The sequence below is a fragment of the Artemia sp. Qi Xiang Cuo genome, chromosome 3 (genome assembly GCF_049724085.1).
Source record: "Artemia sp. Qi Xiang Cuo chromosome 3, ASM4972408v1, whole genome shotgun sequence".
Taxonomy (NCBI): domain Eukaryota; kingdom Metazoa; phylum Arthropoda; class Branchiopoda; order Anostraca; family Artemiidae; genus Artemia; species Artemia sp. Qi Xiang Cuo.
In genome coordinates this window covers 35,615,382-35,632,763 of record NC_142796.1, presented here as the reverse complement: position 1 = coordinate 35,632,763, position 17,382 = coordinate 35,615,382, and the positions used below count along the sequence as shown (strand labels likewise).

Sequence of the window (17,382 nt, the reverse complement as noted above, 5' to 3'; positions counted from 1 at the left end):
TTTTGCACAGGAAAGCCTTAAACCAAATTAGTAAAAAATATAGCATCGACTATAATCTGTATGTGATAATTCAATTGATCTGCCATAAGAATATTTATTGACAATAATAGCAATATTGAAAAACTCGTTTTTTGAATGCTTCAAATCTTTACTGTGGTTAATCAACATGATTAATTTTGAGAATTAGCAGCAATATCCAGCGTCATAAAAAACCCGATCACTAAACCATCAGCAATTTTTACGACAAATAAAATGTGCAATAATGTCTAAGTCAGCCTGATTATTTTAATTAATGAGCGACAATAGAAGAAAAAGAAGAGACAAAGTAAACTAAAATGAGATGGTTAAGACAGTAGAAAGAAAGCAAGACAGAAGTTCAGAAAATAAGAATGGGGCGTTATTATAATTTATAATAATAAGTTTATATTTTTCTAATACGTTATAAACATTTAAGTGGCTTACATTTTAGATTGCAGATTTAGAGAGTCTAAGACGTAATTCCAAAGACTGAATATGGAATGAATTCGGAATATGTACAAAAATTCCTTATTAGATATTTTTTACATGTTTCAGAACATGGAGTCGGTATGAAACTATCAAAGACTTAAAAAAAAAGGAAATGTTAAATTTTGCGAAAAAAGCCAAAACCATAGTCAAGGTTTGAGGTTTACGTAAATAACAAGTTTACTTACTTCTTTTTTTCTAGGTCTGCTACCTTCTCTGTATCATGACTAATTTTAAGATCTTCTACACGTTTGTCAGGGTAGGCTTGATTAAAGTGCGACCTTAAAGTATCTTCATTGCACATGTTGAGAGGCACGTTCGTTATCATAAGTGTTTTGGAAATATACGAGCCAGATTCTTTTAAACGGAGGCCAACTGAATACTTTCTCATTACGTATATACCGATGACAAAAAAAAGAAGTGAAAGGGTTATGTGTATTACCACTAACCAAGAGCTGAAAAAAGGATACTTCTATTAGTGCTATTTGTAAGAAAAAAATGACTGGTGACAATCTTTCTTTAGGAAAACATGAAATTATTGGCTGTTCTAGCTAGGATACATTAATGTAAAATGGCTTAGTGTGAAAGCAGGAAACTCATATAAACATGTAATTCCCTTACTTTGAAGAACATTCTTTACTTACGACATCTCTGGCAAAACCCGGATGCTCAAAAACAAAAGAAAAAAATACCGAGAAAAACCACTGCTTTGGTGAAAAGTGACCTCTTTTTTTGCCAAAATATATATCCAGTTGGAAAAATTTTTTATGTCATTAATTTACAAAACTTGTCCCTTTTTTGCCGTTTTATGTCCCAAATTTTTAAATGTGTCACTTTTTTGCCCTTTCATGTCATTGTGTCCCAGCACATGGGAATGTGTCCTTTCAACATAAAATGTGTCCCGTTGTCCACCCTGGCTGAGATTGGTGTCATAAAATTCAAAGGTCTACTACTCAATTCGGCTATATTCTACATTTATTAGATTTTTGATCATTTTCCCCACTTTGGATGTTTAATCGAGAAAATAAATCGAGATTAACTAAAAAATAAATCGAAAAATAAAATTTTTCCCCTCCTAAAATTTTTTGATTTTCAGTTTGATATCAATTGCCACATATTCCAATAAATGCACTTATTTTAATTTCCAAATATTTACCATTTTTTTCGTACAATTATTCCGTTTTATTAGCTAATATCTATTGCAATATTAACGTTTAAAATGTTGCATATTTGCAGCCGCTGTTTAACGTAGATCCTTTGACAATAGATTAGGAGAATAGGTACTAACACTATTGGTTGGGAGGGAGAAGGAACAACCAGAAAAGCACATATTTTGGCCTAAAACTGGAGTTGTTCTTCCATGTTAGGTTTGTAAGACGAAGCTTGGGAGAATATCCATTTTAATTTTCCGTCTATACAGGGACCTTTTGTTTCCAACGTTCTGCCTGGATAACAAGCTCTGCAATTTAAATTTCAATATTTAAATTAAATTTCTGTTCTAAATTAAATTAAAATAGTGGAACAGGGACCTTTTGTTTCCGACGTTCTGCCTGGATAACAAGCACTGCAATTTAAATTTCAATATTTAAATTAAATGTCAATTAAATTTCTGGATACAATTTAAATTTCATCTTTCAAAGATGCCATTTTTAAGCTCACCTTCCAAAACCTACTATATTTTTATATTTTTTTAAAGGTAACATTTTGAACAGTCTTTATCTTTCTTAGCAGTATGAAAGCTGGATAACAATTCTGATGACAGGTAACCATTTCACAGCTTGACCTAAATCGCTAAATTATCAGTAAAAAATGTAAAATAATGGGCACCAAGAGATTCACTGTTAAGAAGGAGATATGTACGTACATTTAAAGAACAAAGAAGAGAATGAAAGAGACAATAGCTATAACTTCACGGTGACATTGTCGTTTGGCACAGATCAGGAGTGTGGCTTTTGGCAAACCTGCTTAGAGCTTGAATATGATACACACAATAAATTGCAAGCAACAAGCCCTCCCGAGGATTATTATAGCCTTTTGCTGAGAATAAATACAAGGTCAACGACCTTGTTATTCAGAATAATGGATTTCGACTGAGGAAGGAAGGCTGTCTCGGGATAGTTTTTCATTTGTGGTATGCGCAAATACTCACTAACTTCAAATTATTCTCACGACTGCGCGCAAAATTCGGTAAAAAATGGTTACGATAGAAAGTATCAATAGCAATCAAATACAAAAAGCAACATTCATACAAAAGTAGCAATGACAATAAGCAGTAGAAAGCCAACACAGTTCGCAGTAAAACTTAACATTTTAGAAAAAAAAACATTAATTACAAAAGTACTAAAAACTAAAATTAAAATGAGATTGTGAAGGAAAACTATGCTGAATAGAATTTTTCTTATTATGATAATATGAACAATAATAATAAAATCCAGACTAAAGACTAAAAGCAACTTTGGTGCAAATGCAAGACCAGAATACACATTTTATTATTTTTTAATTCTTTCACTAAGTAATTTTTTTTATTTTTTTTTGTAAGATCACAGGAGACTTCAAGTCCATTCTAGAGAATTAAAACCTTTCTTTTAGACACATCCCACAAACTTTAATTCTAGATGATAGTTAGAATTTAAATTCATTGAGATATTGGCCTAAATTCCTGTGTCCATTTATACATGGACACTAAAACATATTTCTGATTTCGACCAAACCTCAAAATTTAGGAGGTAAGGGGAGTGGTGGTTCAACTTGCTGCTATGCAAGTTTTTCGAGATGAAAAAAACGTCAAGAGTCAGGACAATTACGAAAATGCTGTTTTAAAGGAGCAAATTAAAAACCTGGGCATTTATTTTTCAAAAAGCAAAATCGACGATTACAATTACAGTAACTTTAAGTTTTACAACATTATCTAGGATTCTTTCGGACATCTTTTTGGGGAAAAGGGGCTTTAGGTATCGGTAGCTCCTCCCCCTTGCTCACACCACTATTTCCTTGTAATTATTATACCGACGTCCAAGTTATTGATTAAGTTCATCTTTTATTTCTCCACATTATTATTTCTCCAGAATAGCGCTTGCTGTGTTTGTTTTTATCATTATTCACAGTAGGAGTTCATTATATTGTATTTATAACAGTAGTCAATTTATTGGCATATACTATTTTATACAAGTGATTATTGCATCACTGTATCTGTAAAGTTTGATAACAAGAATTACCGTCTCTATTAGTGATATGAGTTGTGCCCTTTTCTCCTTTTCTTCTTTTCTTAATGCTTGTATTTCTGTTTTATTACAGGGGTTTCATGTTAATAAACACAAAAAATAATATACCCTTGAAAAAAAAATTGTTACTTCGATATGTTTTTCAAAACGACCACACCAATGTTCAAAACTGATTAGTAACTAATTTAAGTCTATTTCTGGAAGCTTTACTTGCCATGTCGTGCATTGTTTATTTTCTTAACTCACGAAGTCTTTCAAAAATATTACTGACTTCTGACCTTAAAAGAGACACTCTCACTCACATTGGTCCGTCACATAGACGTTTTACTGCATTATTATATAAACCAACTCACCCAGGATCTAGATTACTAAGGGTCGTTACTGCAAACGGATTAACCTCCTTGTCAATCTTCGTACCACTCATGTTTACAGGCAGAGCAATCGACAGGGACAAAAAAGTAAATACAATCATCAGTAGTATCAATGCTCTTTGAAATTTTAGATAATGCAGAGCGTCATTCCCACAGCGGGATGAAATTTGCGAGTCACTGGAAAATTGAAGATAATAAACATAAATCTCAGTAATAAAAGAAAAATCGACAATTAAAACAAATTAATTACGGATTTTCACTATTTTTGTATGAGGATGCACCAAATGAGCTGTTCAAAAGCATATGAATTTGGTACTTGTGAGTCAAAGTACATTTGTGAGGCCAAAAAAAGCCGTAACAGAAAATCAACAAAAAGATATGACCCTATGTCATAAAAATAAAGCATGGACCAAATATTAACTCAAGAGACTAAAAGAAAACACTGTGGAGTGGGACGAAAAAAAAAGAAGAATCGAACTTGAGGTACAATCCTATAGGATTGGATAAGGGGGGGGGGGATTGGACATTACTTGCGCTTCCAAAAAAGACTGGCACAAAATGCTAGTTATGCCTAAAGGAGGCTTTGTCAGCCATCATGGGTGACCCGGCAATTGGAAATAAAAGAGCTTGAACAATCCAGGAATTCGTCTATTCAATAGACCTTACACTGCTTGACTACAAGCATTAGTAAGATAACATTAAGGACAAATTAAATTACACATGATTGGCTTTCACATCTACCAGGGGTTCTCACAACGCAGATATTTAAACCATAATAACTTGACAATAAGAAAAAAACGTATCAAGATGAGTTTAAGCATAAATCCCTTGAGTTTAGCAGTAAGCCTCATAATAGTAACAAAGTTAGATTTAAGATTATCTAAGATCCATTTCCAGCAGCCTTTGAAGCTTGTAAAGCAGCTAGCCCACTTTTTTTAATTTAAGCCCACCTCCTCTCCTCTAAGTGACGACAACTTTAAAAAAAAAATACTCTAAAACTTAGACATCACCTACACACCTTTTCAAAAAGATTACATAGCAGATGAATAGTACACGCTTCAAACCACCATATGCTACAAAAAGAAAAAATGATCCATAAAAAAGTAAATTACTTTTCCCGTAATAAAAGGCGTCCTCCCACCATAAAATGCCCTTCTCAGAGTAGCGCTTCTTACCATTTCAAACCCGTTCCAAATGGCAATATTGCTCATTCAAATTTAGGATTTAAATGCAAAATAATTGTAATTTCCTTGCCGTGTGACACAATTAAAAAAAAGTTTTAATAGATATTGACGATTATCATGTCGTGGATCATGTGTCTCCACTTTTCTTCTCAAATAATCTTTGGCATTTCTACATCTTTGGTATCTTCTTTTCTGTCGGGAGATGGATGAGAATCTCCTGAAAAAGTGGTAAAAGTGGAAACACTGCACTCAACGCGAACATATAATACGACACTGACATCTACATTTCACGTCATTTAGATGCTACTACTATCTCTAGCAGAAAATTAAAAAAATTTAAAAGGGCAAAAACCAATTTTAGCAATACACAGTTACGCAATACTTTTAGAACAAACAAAAAACAAGGCACTTATTATTGAGATAATATTTGTCTTAGCCAGCTAAAAAGCCTTAGAGTAGATATCAATGGAATGGATAGCAACAACTTCAATGTCAAAGTACGACCTAAGACAACAACAACAACAACAACAAAAATTTAGGCATTTTAATGTTGGCAAAAAAGAAGATCTAAGCACCTTAGCTTGACAGTGGACCAGACCCAAGTGAACATTCCTTCATCATTTGTATGACTAACTTGTGAGGTCTCTAGCTCATGATTATCTGATGTTGGTGCTTGCTCGCTACAGACTGCAGTAGACCACCTGAAAAACAAATGAGGGTTCAGTAAAAAAAAGAAGAAAAAAAGATGGTAGCATTAAGCTATAGGTGCCTGTTAAGAGACAGATTCAAGATCAAGTCCGAGAAAAAATAACGCGATCGAGCTTGACTTGAAAAAATAATGCAGTTAGTTATAAAAGAAAAACATGAAGTTGAACTTATTTTATTTATTTCGTTTCTATACTCTCATTTTTTTTTAACTATCCCAGTACACTAATAACCTTAATTCCCAAAAAACTGATAAAAAGCAATTTCAACATGAAAAATAAAAAACAAGCTTCAAACTAGAATAAATTAACAAATACAAAAAATCAAATTTAAAACGAACAAAAAGTACTACTAAACAAAGAAAAAAAAAACAACCCGGAAAAGAGCAGTAAATTACCACAAAGAAATGAGACGTAACAACCCTCTTAAACCGTCAAAAAGCTAGAGTTTCAATTATAATTAAATAAATAATCTATTGGTTATAATTATTTTGTAATTTTTCAATTTTTCTTTTTATTAAAATAAAGTTGAGGGCACAGTCGGCAGTAATTTTAAGCAAATTGAACCGGAAATTTTCATTTTTCCCATATCTTCATCGATATTCCTTGAAAATAAAAGTAATTAGACTGATAAAAGTAATTAGACGGATTTAGTTAATTTTAGACAGATTTAACTAAATGGAAATTTGTGTTAATAAAGAAAAATTTCATGAATAAATGAGAATTTTGTTAAAATTTCCCCTGAAAATTTTTGGAAGACTGCGGATGTGGGGGGGGGGGGGGGTGTCAAAATCAAGATTTTGTCCCGGGAGCAAGAGAGGCCTGAACCCCCACTGAATAGATGTTATAGTTGTTACAGAAAAATAGTCCCATGATGCAGGATCTTTCATTTTGTCAAGTTATTCACAGTGTATTAAGCTCCGTCCTCCAGATCACCCACTTGAAAAAAAAGCACCCACTTGAAAACTTTCTAGGAACAGGTGAATACTAAACTGCATAGTTTGCAATTTGACACTGTAGAAGATGGATGGAACAATTTTAGGAAAATAATTTGTGAAATTGCTGATGTCGTCTTAGGGAAGAAAATTAGGAACGCAGCTAGGAATATGAGTGAAAATGCTTTATGTTTAATAGAGAGGTGAAGGGGCTTGCAGAAGAATTATCGAAGTGCTTGATCATATGAGAATAAGAGAAATGTAAAGAAATTGGAAAAATCATTAAAATATCAACTAAGGAGGTGTGAAGTGGAAAACATGGATAAAATATCGAACTGGCATGTTAGTAAGTTGAGAGGGCGAAGTCAATCTAGACTTGTCCCAGTTGAAGACTGGAACGAGGCCACAATTAGTGATAAGGAGAGAGATAAAGAGAGACGGGTAGAACATTAGGAGAATGCGATATACCGGAATAGAGCTACAGGAAGAGATATAGAGAAAAACAAACAAGTTTGTGACACCTTGGATGTGAAGGATAATTTATTTTGTAACGAAGAATTAGTGAAAGTAGTTTAAGGATTAAAAAATAATAAGGCACCAGGTGCTGATAGTGTGGTAAATGAGTTTCTTAAATATGATGGCTATGAGGTTAGAAATAAATTACTAAGGATTATGAATATGGTTTTGGAAAAAGGGGAAGTCCCTAGCGATTTTAGGAAAACCATAATTAAACCCCTGTAAAAGAATGGTGACAAGAATGAGTGTGGCAATTATAGAGGCATTAGCCCGGTTTCTGTAGGTAGCAAATTACTTAGTATGAGGATATTTTTTAGACTTAGAGATGCTGTAGACAAAATTTTAAGAGAAGAACAGTGCAGTTTTAGGAAGGGCAGAGGATGGATCGACCAAATTTTTACCCTTATATTAATAATTGAGAAATGCCTGAGTCACCAAATACCTTTAGTACTCAGTTTTATAGATTATGAGCAAGCAGTCGATTCAGCTGACAGAATAGCTTTAGAGAAGGTCTTATCTTTGTATGGTGGACCGGACAAACACATTAAAGTGATTAGTGCTATGTACGAGAACAATACTGCTGCGGTTAAGGTAGGAAATGAGGTTAGCAGCTGGCTTCATATTAAATCAGGAGTTAAGCAGGGTTGTGTTCTATCTCCATTTATATGGATTATTTTGATGGAATTTGTGTTGAGGAGCACAGGAAAGGCAATGGGAGATCACAGAATCAAACGGAGGAAACATAAAAGCTTTCCTGACTTAGATTATGCTGATGATCTGAGTATCATCATGATGAAAGTGGGAGCAAAATGAATGAACTTTTAGAGGTTTTGTAAGTTCAGGGTGCTAGAATAGGTTTAAAAATTAATGTTAAGAAGACTAAGTCGCAAAGGATAGGAATAAGTGAAGATGAAAAGGTGACGTTGGGTAATGAAAAGGTAGACGAATCAGGTGAACAGCATCACTTAACATAGCAGTATTATTAGTAAAGACGGTGGGTGAAGATGTTAAAAGTAGAATAGTCAAGGCCTGGGGTGTTTTTTCACAGTTAAAAAATCTTGGAAGAAAAGGAAATAACTCTGCAAACTAAGATTAGAATATTGGAAGATACAGAGATGATAGTGGATAAATATGGTTCTGAAGCATGGGCATTCCGAGAAGCGGAAAAAGATTTGTTAGATGTTTTCCAGAGAAATTGCCAACGAATTGTTTTGGATACCCGGCTGAATGACCGTATTTCAAACAGTTAGGCTGTCCAAAAAGTGCAGTTCAATCCCGCTTTCTAGGGCTATAATGAGAGAAAGGTTGAGATAGCCCTAAGTCGCGTTCTGCGGATGAAGGATGACATATTGTCCTTTTCGCCCAATCGTCTAGGGCCAAACGGAAAACAGGTCGTCCTCGGTTGGAGTGGGAGGATATCGCAAGGAAAGATTCAAAGGAAATGGAAACTTTCTGGGAGGGTGTAAAGAGGGAGGATTTGAATAGATTGGAATGGAGGAGGAGCAGGCATAGCTGTATTGGCCTCAGGTGGCTCGGTGCTGCTGTGAGTTGTTAGTAGTAATAGTAGTAGTACATGATACATATATATATGACCCATTTCTATACTTATGTTTTTTTTGACGAATTTGATAAAATAACACTATTAAATAATGATTATGAATTTGACTTATTCATACTGACAATTCAATTTTTACGTTTTTTTTGCCAGTTTTAATATATTGCTGTCTTTTAAGCTTTTCGTGATGTTTCTGCCCCTTTCTGTTTATTGAACTCTAAATTCAACTTTGGCCATTCAGGGCCTTGTGATAGCAGTTTTTGAAATAAATAAATTATCGCAGTTCTTGCTTATATAATAAATTCTGGACATCATGCACTACAATGGGGTAAAATTAGAAAAGGTAAAGATATCTATTTATTAACAAAACATGGTTCTTACCCTTCATAAGTAGTAGGTCCGTGGTAAGTTGACCTGCAAAAGAATAAAAAGGTTAAATCAGCTTTAGATACAAATAAAAACAAGAATTATGTGCCTGAATCAAGACCGTATCCCGGGGGGGGGGGGAGTTTGATTCCAACCCCGAAATTTGGTCCGACTCGTAAAAACGTAACGAAAATGAATATAAACAAATTGTTGGTGTGTTTTTAAGTTTTTAACCAATCTTACCGATTAAAGGCTACAAGCCTGAGAAAATTTGCCTGATTTTCAAAAAAGGGGTAAACGCCCCCTAAAAGTCATAGAATCTTAATGAAAATCACACCATGAGATTCAGCGTATCAGAAAACTCTACAGTAGAGGTTTCAAGCTCCTATCTGCAAAAATTTGGAATTTTGTATTTTTGCCAGAAGAAAGATCATGCGTGCGTGTTCATTTGTTTTTTGATTTTTTGCCAGGGGTGATCGTATCTATTCAGTGGTCCTAGAATATCGTGAGAGGGCTCATTCGAACGGAAATTAAAAGTTCTAGTGACCTATTTAAGTGACCAAAAAGATTAGAGGGCAATCTAGTCCCCTCCCCCGCCCTTTTTTTCTCAAAGTCTTTCGATCAAAATTTTTAGATAGCCATTTTGCTTATCATAGTTGAAAGGCCAAATACTATGCCTTTGGATATAAAATATCCCCCCCCCCCAACAGACCAAGGGCAAAGGTCTTTAAGTCATAAAATTTACCCCTTTTTACACATAGTATTTGTTATTGTGACATATATATACATTTTCGGGTGGGGTGGGGGCGAATTTCCTGCTGTTTTTTTCCACGGGGAATTTTCCGTGGGGAGGGAAGTTTCCAGGGGATGAACTTGTCAGGGGAAATTTGCCAGAATTCCCCCAACACTTCGCTCTCAACGCCACAGTTCAAATTGTGTCCCAATTCTTTAAAAACGACTCCTTAAACACAAGGGTCGTTTAATTATAACAATAAGAAGCTTTTTCAAAAGTACTAGAGAACTTTAGCGTTAAGAGCGATGTGTCGAGGAGAGGGCAATTCCCTTCATATACGTAATAATTTCTATTCGTTTTAATGTTGCTCCTTACTTTCATTTGAAAAAAACTTTTTTTTGATTTATTTTTGTAAAGGATTTGTTGGAGGTATTTTTTTTGTCTGAAAAATCAGGTATTCCACGAAAAATTATCTCACCTAGCAAACATTTTATACTGCTACAGGTATCTGATAACTCCTAAGTGGGATATGATTTCGTCTTATTTGTTTGTCTGAATAAGGTTGATAGGCTCATTGACATCTATAATATGTAAATTACCCTATGGTCAGAATGACTGGTTACAGAAATACGGTATAGTGCTCACACTACCATGTCGAGATATCTCGAGAGCCAACGGTACAAATTTCTTCGAGCCTTCCTCTCCCTACCAATCAAACTCATTTTAAAAGGAATACAGCCCAAGTTTGTAAACAAAGGAGAATTATGCAAAAATGTTGGCCAATTAGAGACAATCCTCATTATGTCGACTGGAGGTAGGTATTAATTCGTATTTTTGAGAAGCATTTAGCCACAAAAGCAAGAAAAAGAAGAAAAAACTTAACAAATCCCATAAAAAGCTCAATGGCTTGTAAAGTAAGGGAGCTCAAATAGCAATTACACAAAAAATTACTCAGAAAGGAAAATAAAAACTGAAAAAAAAACACTGAATTATTTTTCATGCACTATATTGAACTCGGGGAAAGGAAAAAAAATTAACTGATGAAAAAAAGAAAAAAAATTCATATAAATCTAATTGACTATTCTTTTGAAGACCCGAAAGGGTGGCGACCATTAACATTGGAAGAGTTGATAACTATGTTATATTGAGTCAAGGGATGTGCAAACGAGGGCCTGCTTTAATACATCAATTCAGCGGTAAATTTGCCTTTTCGAATAAATAAAACTTAAAAATACTGGTTTCTGTTTTTCAAACATTATTGGTTTTTCAAACAATTACAGCTCGATTGTGACGAATTTTAATTCAATTTTACATATTTTTCAATTAAAAATTCTAAAAACAGAAAATGAAGCATTCGTGAAAGAAGCTCCGAAGACTCTCCCAACGCTGGTCGATAGGGACAGGATACTTAGGTGGATACTTTATCCCTTATTTCCTAAAGATGCCATGAAACTATCGAAATTTTGTAGACATCCTAGGCAGTTAAAAATATAAAATATGTCTCAGACACCATAAATATTTTTGCAGTTTGCGGTAAAAAAAAAACAAACTATTTTATTTCAAATTTTAAGGAATTATTCTTGTTTCAGTTGACAAATCATATTTTTGTTAAAACCCCCCAAAAATTACTGCATTTTAAATAACTATGTCTACAAGCTTCTTATAATGGTAAAGGTTCTCTGTAAAAATGTTGATTTTATTTTAAATATTTTTGTTAATTACAAAAGAACGTAGATGTGAAATATTCCTCATGTTAATAACAGTGTAATAGAAAAATGCAGTTTTTCGTAAAAAATTAATTATATGTTAAAAATTATTTTCTATTTACAAAAGGTTTTTAAGCATATAAATTTCCTTTGATATGAGCCATTAAACAACTCTCTACTATGTTCCAGTGCCAAGCTATCTGAGGACAAAAAGTAAGAAAGAAAAAAGATGGCGTATATGCAGAATATCGCGGTTTCAGCTACTTTTCTTGATTTTCAAGCCATTATATTTCCCTTGTTGTTCAAGCCAAGGGACGGTAAGTACCTATATAGTGGTTTAGGCAAAGGCATTCTAGTAGTGGACTTCTTGTTTTGATCTGACCCTGTTTTTAGGAGTTATGGGTTATTATATTTTTTAGTATTGGACCTCTTACTAGGTTGCTAGCTACCGCTGCAACCCGGATTATATTTTTAATGCGACTGAGTTGATCAAGTTTAAAATTAACAGATCCGTATTTTCACTTTAAAGTATGTCTGTCCGACGGCAGGAAACGGCATACTGCTTATTTTTTGCGACGTGTCAACTAGGGAGGCATGTCTCCTGAAAAGTAAAAGAGAAATACAGCGTTTCGGCGTTGCCTATTATACACGAACCAGAGTGATAGCCTCGTTAGTTGTGTGTGTCCCGCACATACATATTACCGAACCTCATGCACGCGCCCACAGTCCCGGTCAAAATGTACTGCATGCCATAGCCCCAATTTTGCTATAGAGTAGTTATTTTGTCAACTAAATGATTATATATTGCTTATTTAATTTTTGGGGGAGGAGGTATGCACATTCCTCAATTTATAATAATCTGTTCATTGGTTTAGGAGGAAATCCTATACACAAAAATATGTATTAAATAGAGATATAACTTCATTGTAAATAAAATCGGATACATGAGTTTAGCAGTATCTGATATTTTGGTAAGCTTTTGCCCGTTTGAACACCATTCTTTCCTTTCGATTAGACGAGAAAATTTTTTTGTGGTTTAATAACGTGAAAGGCCACTTGCTTTTTGAAGATGCTGTGGAAAATTCGAAATACAGTCGATTCTCAATAATTTGAAACTCAAGGAACCAGAAGAAGAGTTTAAATTACCAAGATGTTCAAAACAACCAGAGTTAAAATAATCAAGAAGGAACAAGGAAGAATTTCAAATAAACAAATGCTTTATTGAAAATACATAATACATATACAAACACAACACATACATAAATTCTTTTATTCTAACTTCTTAATCACATATGTATATAGAGCATGTCAAAACCCTGCGGCCGCAAAAAATTATTTTGCAAAGTAGTCTATAATTTTTTTTTAATGAATTGACTTTCATATTACGTTGTTCAATTCATTTTCAATATAGATGAGAGCTTTAAAGCAATTATCACTTGTTTCTGTTCTGAGAGCGAAAGAACGTAAGGTGTAGATGGATAATCTTGCCTTGTTAATGTGACTATTTTATCCTCCTCATCATCATCTTGAAAAGTCAACAATTCAGCATCCGTTCCAGCATCATGAACAGCGATTTCGTGATCCATGTGAACAAAATCCTCAAAGGCGAACTTATCACAGTTTGGTGGAAGTAACTACTCTGTTTCTAAGGGGATAAATCCCACTAAATATCCTGAGTGAGAACCGTGCGGGGTTATCTGTTTCCTTAGCGAACCCACTTTCTTTTTAAGCAGTTATGATAGGGTGATAGAACCGACATTTTCCTAGGCCTTATCAGTCATAACTATAGAGGTCAAAACTGTTATTTCACATTCTCACTTTTATCAATGCTATCCAGCAGAACTTATAAATTTTAATAGAGTAATGTCAAGCAAGATGCCCTCACTACAAATTCAAATTATCGAGGTGTTTCATTTTCAATTTATTAACTGATTTTCAAGGGACTGCAAAAAAAAGTTCTATTTATCGAGAGATTCAAATTACTGAGTGTCAAATTATCAAAAGTCGACTGTACACAAAGCCAAATTTTTGATATAATAGTTTCAAAGCTCTCTATTTTCATGAGCATACTCACTGAATTTCACAAAGCCAAAATTTTGAGAAATTAGTTTAAAGCTCTACTTTCATAAGGATACCCACTGAATGTAAGAGTAAGTATCAAAAATGAAAAAAAAGCATTTTCGCTGGAGTGATAAAAATCGTTTTAGATGCCAGTTTGACTAATTCCATTTTAAAATGTATATTACCACATTATTTGTAGTTGAACACACAAGCAAATAAAAAAAAAAACACGTATTTAATAAACAGGATGGTTCATATATTAAATTAATGAACTGACAATGAATCTTTATTTCGAATTCTTCTCTGTCATTTGTTTCAGGGACTTCACCAATTTAACCTCTGAGCGGCTGAAATAATATCGTTTATAAATGTGGCCAGTTGTACAAATCTAGAGGTGCAGATTGTTTCATTTCATGGTAATGGTTTTTCTGAACGTTTTTATGCTGAGGGACACATTGTGTAAGATTAAACTGGGAAAATATGCCCAATGAAAAGGCAATGATATTACCCTATTTAAATTACAGTTAGCGGAACAGAGGATAATCAGTTGGTTTTCAGGTGTGACTAAATTTCATACCATTTGCGACGACCTCGTCCATTTATTTCAATTTAAGAGGTCAAGAAATTTTCTGGAAGAGCAAAATGTTTGCACACATTATATTGACTCCTCATCTTCTTCTTCGGTTCATCCCAGGTCATCACGGGTCACAGTCACTGAAGGACTCATTTTTGTCTGTTTTTTGCCACCTCTTTTTGATAGTCCAGTCACATATAAGATTGATCTGCTTTTGTATCCTAATAATCTGAATTCAGCGATGCCGTTGAGAAGCTATTAGGCAAAAGAGCATGTACATGCTCTTAAGGTTAATTGAGGTCACAGGAACACCTGTGTCGAAAAAGGTAAACCAACAATATCTTTAGTTTAATTGGATCATCTGGTGTTGCTGGGAAATTAATTGTAAGAAGCAGAACACTGCAATTCTCTAACGATTATTTTCATTTCAGAAAACCGATTACGATTTAATTACATTTTGATTGAAAAGCTCGGAATGCTTGAAACTATGCAACTATTTGATAAATCGAGCGTATTCCAGGTTAAATCAACCAAGTACTTTAGCCCAAAAATCACGAAAGGTGTTAGAAATGGAACCGGTAAGATTAGGCTTTAAAACTCAGTTTACAAATAAGGACCTAAAATAGAGTTTTTAGCATTTCCATTCTCCCCAGTAAAGACCCTCTGATTCCCCAACCCAAAACTTTTAAATGCGCGCATCTATGGATCAGATGCTCGAAAACTATTTTTCCCAAGTTTCTGAAGGATTTAACCATATTTTGCCAATTTTTTGTAGGATCTTCTTACCAGCCAAATATATGGAATTTTTTATTACATAAGTTCTTGCTATGTATTACTTGCATATGTATATTTTTGAATTTAAATCAAGTTGCCATCAATCCATGGCTAATTGGAGAAAAAGCCAAGATAGTCTGAATGAAAGGCACAGCTGGTATAAGCCTTTTTCAGGAATATAGCCAAAACATTCAATTTTTGTTATTCTACATTCCACTCTTTTCAATATATCTTCATTACGTTATCTTCTGTATTGTTTGCATGATGGAAAAGCAGAGTGGTCTTTGTGGTTACATTAGTAATCCATTGAAAAAAGTTATTTTCCTTGTTGTTTTAAAGACCGTAAGTTTCCTGCACAGGGCTTTCAGCCATGATGATTCCAATGATGTACGTTTTATTTCGGTTCGACGCCGTTTTTAGCCGTTTTGGGCTATATTTTTCAAAAAACCGTTTACTTGTTTTCAAAATAACATTTTACTATTAAGACTAATTTAGATCATGGTTACCATTCCTGAATGAGCCAGAAATGGCAACTTTCTGACTTGCCATTTTCTTTTGTTTTTTTAGACGCCTTTTTGATTTTTGGTTACCATGGGCCAAACTTGAAACTTCCTCTGCAACCATAATATGCAACTATACGATACAGGATTAATGTCATATGTTTGAGTTAGTGTGATTGTGGAGCAAACAGTCTCAGTGTCCAGTTCACATATTAAATGGAAAACGACCCTTTGGACGCCTATGAGAGGAATGCTTTTTTGATAATGAAATCCAACCCATAAAGACACTAGATATTTAAAAATACGTTTCGCATGACAGACGTTTATCGTTTACGGTACTGGGGAATCGGCAGTCCCTGGATCATCCACATATACCAGAAAGGGAATCAAGAAGTCGACTAAAAACACGGGTTTTTCCGCTTCAATATGTATGGATTTTTTTTTTTGATGTTACTGAGGTTTCAATCGATAGATGAAACCTTCAACACAGCTATAAGCTGTCTCATTGAAAGAGCCGTTGGTCAATACTATCCCAGTTGCAGCAATAGCTGCATTTAGTTTGCGTTTATGCAGTTTTCATTTTGATTTATACAAATCTCTGTAAGAAAAAAAAAAACTCCTTCCCAAAATCCTAGATCCACTACTGCACTGACATCAGTATAATCTAATAACAAGATAAAATACAATGAGTGATGAATTTATAATAGTATTAATTTACCTTTTTCGAACACCATCGATTAAGCCGATACGGCCATAGTTTCCAAAATATCTTCTTGCAAAACAAAAACTTAAAACTAAAATCTGAAATATAGAGAACAAAAATCAACTGATGGTAAAGAAGTTAACTTGACTTTTCATAGCGATTCGTCACTTTTTGAAAAAGCTCAGGAAAAAAAAAGTCAGAACATAGGAAAAATTATCATCATGTTAACATAAACAAACATAATAGATATGAAAAAAGGGAGGGAAAAAACATCAATAATATCATGTAATGGATCCAATCATGGAGAAAACTAGAAAAAAGGAAGGGAACACAAATTTAATGGTTGCTCGTACAAAATCCAAAACCCTCCAATCCTCGACCAAAGCCTTATATCACAGATTAAGTAGAATAAAAAAAATACATTAAACTACTCTAAGATTTTATCCTTGTCATTTATGACTTTTTATTGAAAAAAAAGGAACACTAGATAGTGCAATAGGTCTCATATATCAAACAGTTTGTGGTAATGAACAGTAAGTAAAGAGCAACACAGATTAATAGTAACCCAAACTCTAAGACACGGAATTTTGATATCAACAGATATATCAAAAGAATCGGCCTATTTTGCTGATTCCAAATGCAAAAGATTCATTCAGTTTGATTTTCTCCATCAAAGGCTACAAGCCTCAGAAAATTTACCTGATTTTCAAAAAAGGAGGGAAACATCCCCTAAAAGTCAAATCATACCATAAAATTCAGTGTATCAGAGAGCCCTATAGTAGGGGTTTCAAGCTCCTATATTCGAAAACGTGGAAATCTGCATTTTTTGGCCAAGAGAAAGATCACGGATGCATGTTTATTTGTGTTTTGGATGTTTTCCCCAGGTGATCGTATGGAACTAGTGGTCCCAGAATATCAGGAGAGGACTCATTCGAACGGAAATTAAAAGTTTGAGTGCCCTTTATAAGTTACCAA

At 34.0% G+C, this 17,382-nt stretch overlaps 1 protein-coding gene across 4 annotated transcripts in view; it reads right to left on the bottom strand.

Annotated features, from left to right (window-relative positions):
* The window catches only part of LOC148954041 (mechanosensitive cation channel TMEM63A-like), a 65,162-nt gene that overhangs the window by 33,691 nt on the left and 14,089 nt on the right, over nucleotides 1–17,382 (bottom strand). For all 4 annotated transcript variants that reach the window (XM_089085759.1, XM_089085757.1, XM_089085756.1 and 1 more), the window contains exons 3-7: nucleotides 16,423–16,505; nucleotides 9,372–9,404; nucleotides 5,856–5,981; nucleotides 4,079–4,273; nucleotides 693–959 (exon numbers count right to left, since the gene is read on the bottom strand). In XM_089085759.1, the coding sequence (XP_088941885.1) occupies nucleotides 693–959; nucleotides 4,079–4,273; nucleotides 5,856–5,981; nucleotides 9,372–9,404; nucleotides 16,423–16,505 (704 nt within the window). The remainder of the gene's footprint in view (nucleotides 1–692; nucleotides 960–4,078; nucleotides 4,274–5,855; nucleotides 5,982–9,371; nucleotides 9,405–16,422; nucleotides 16,506–17,382) is intronic.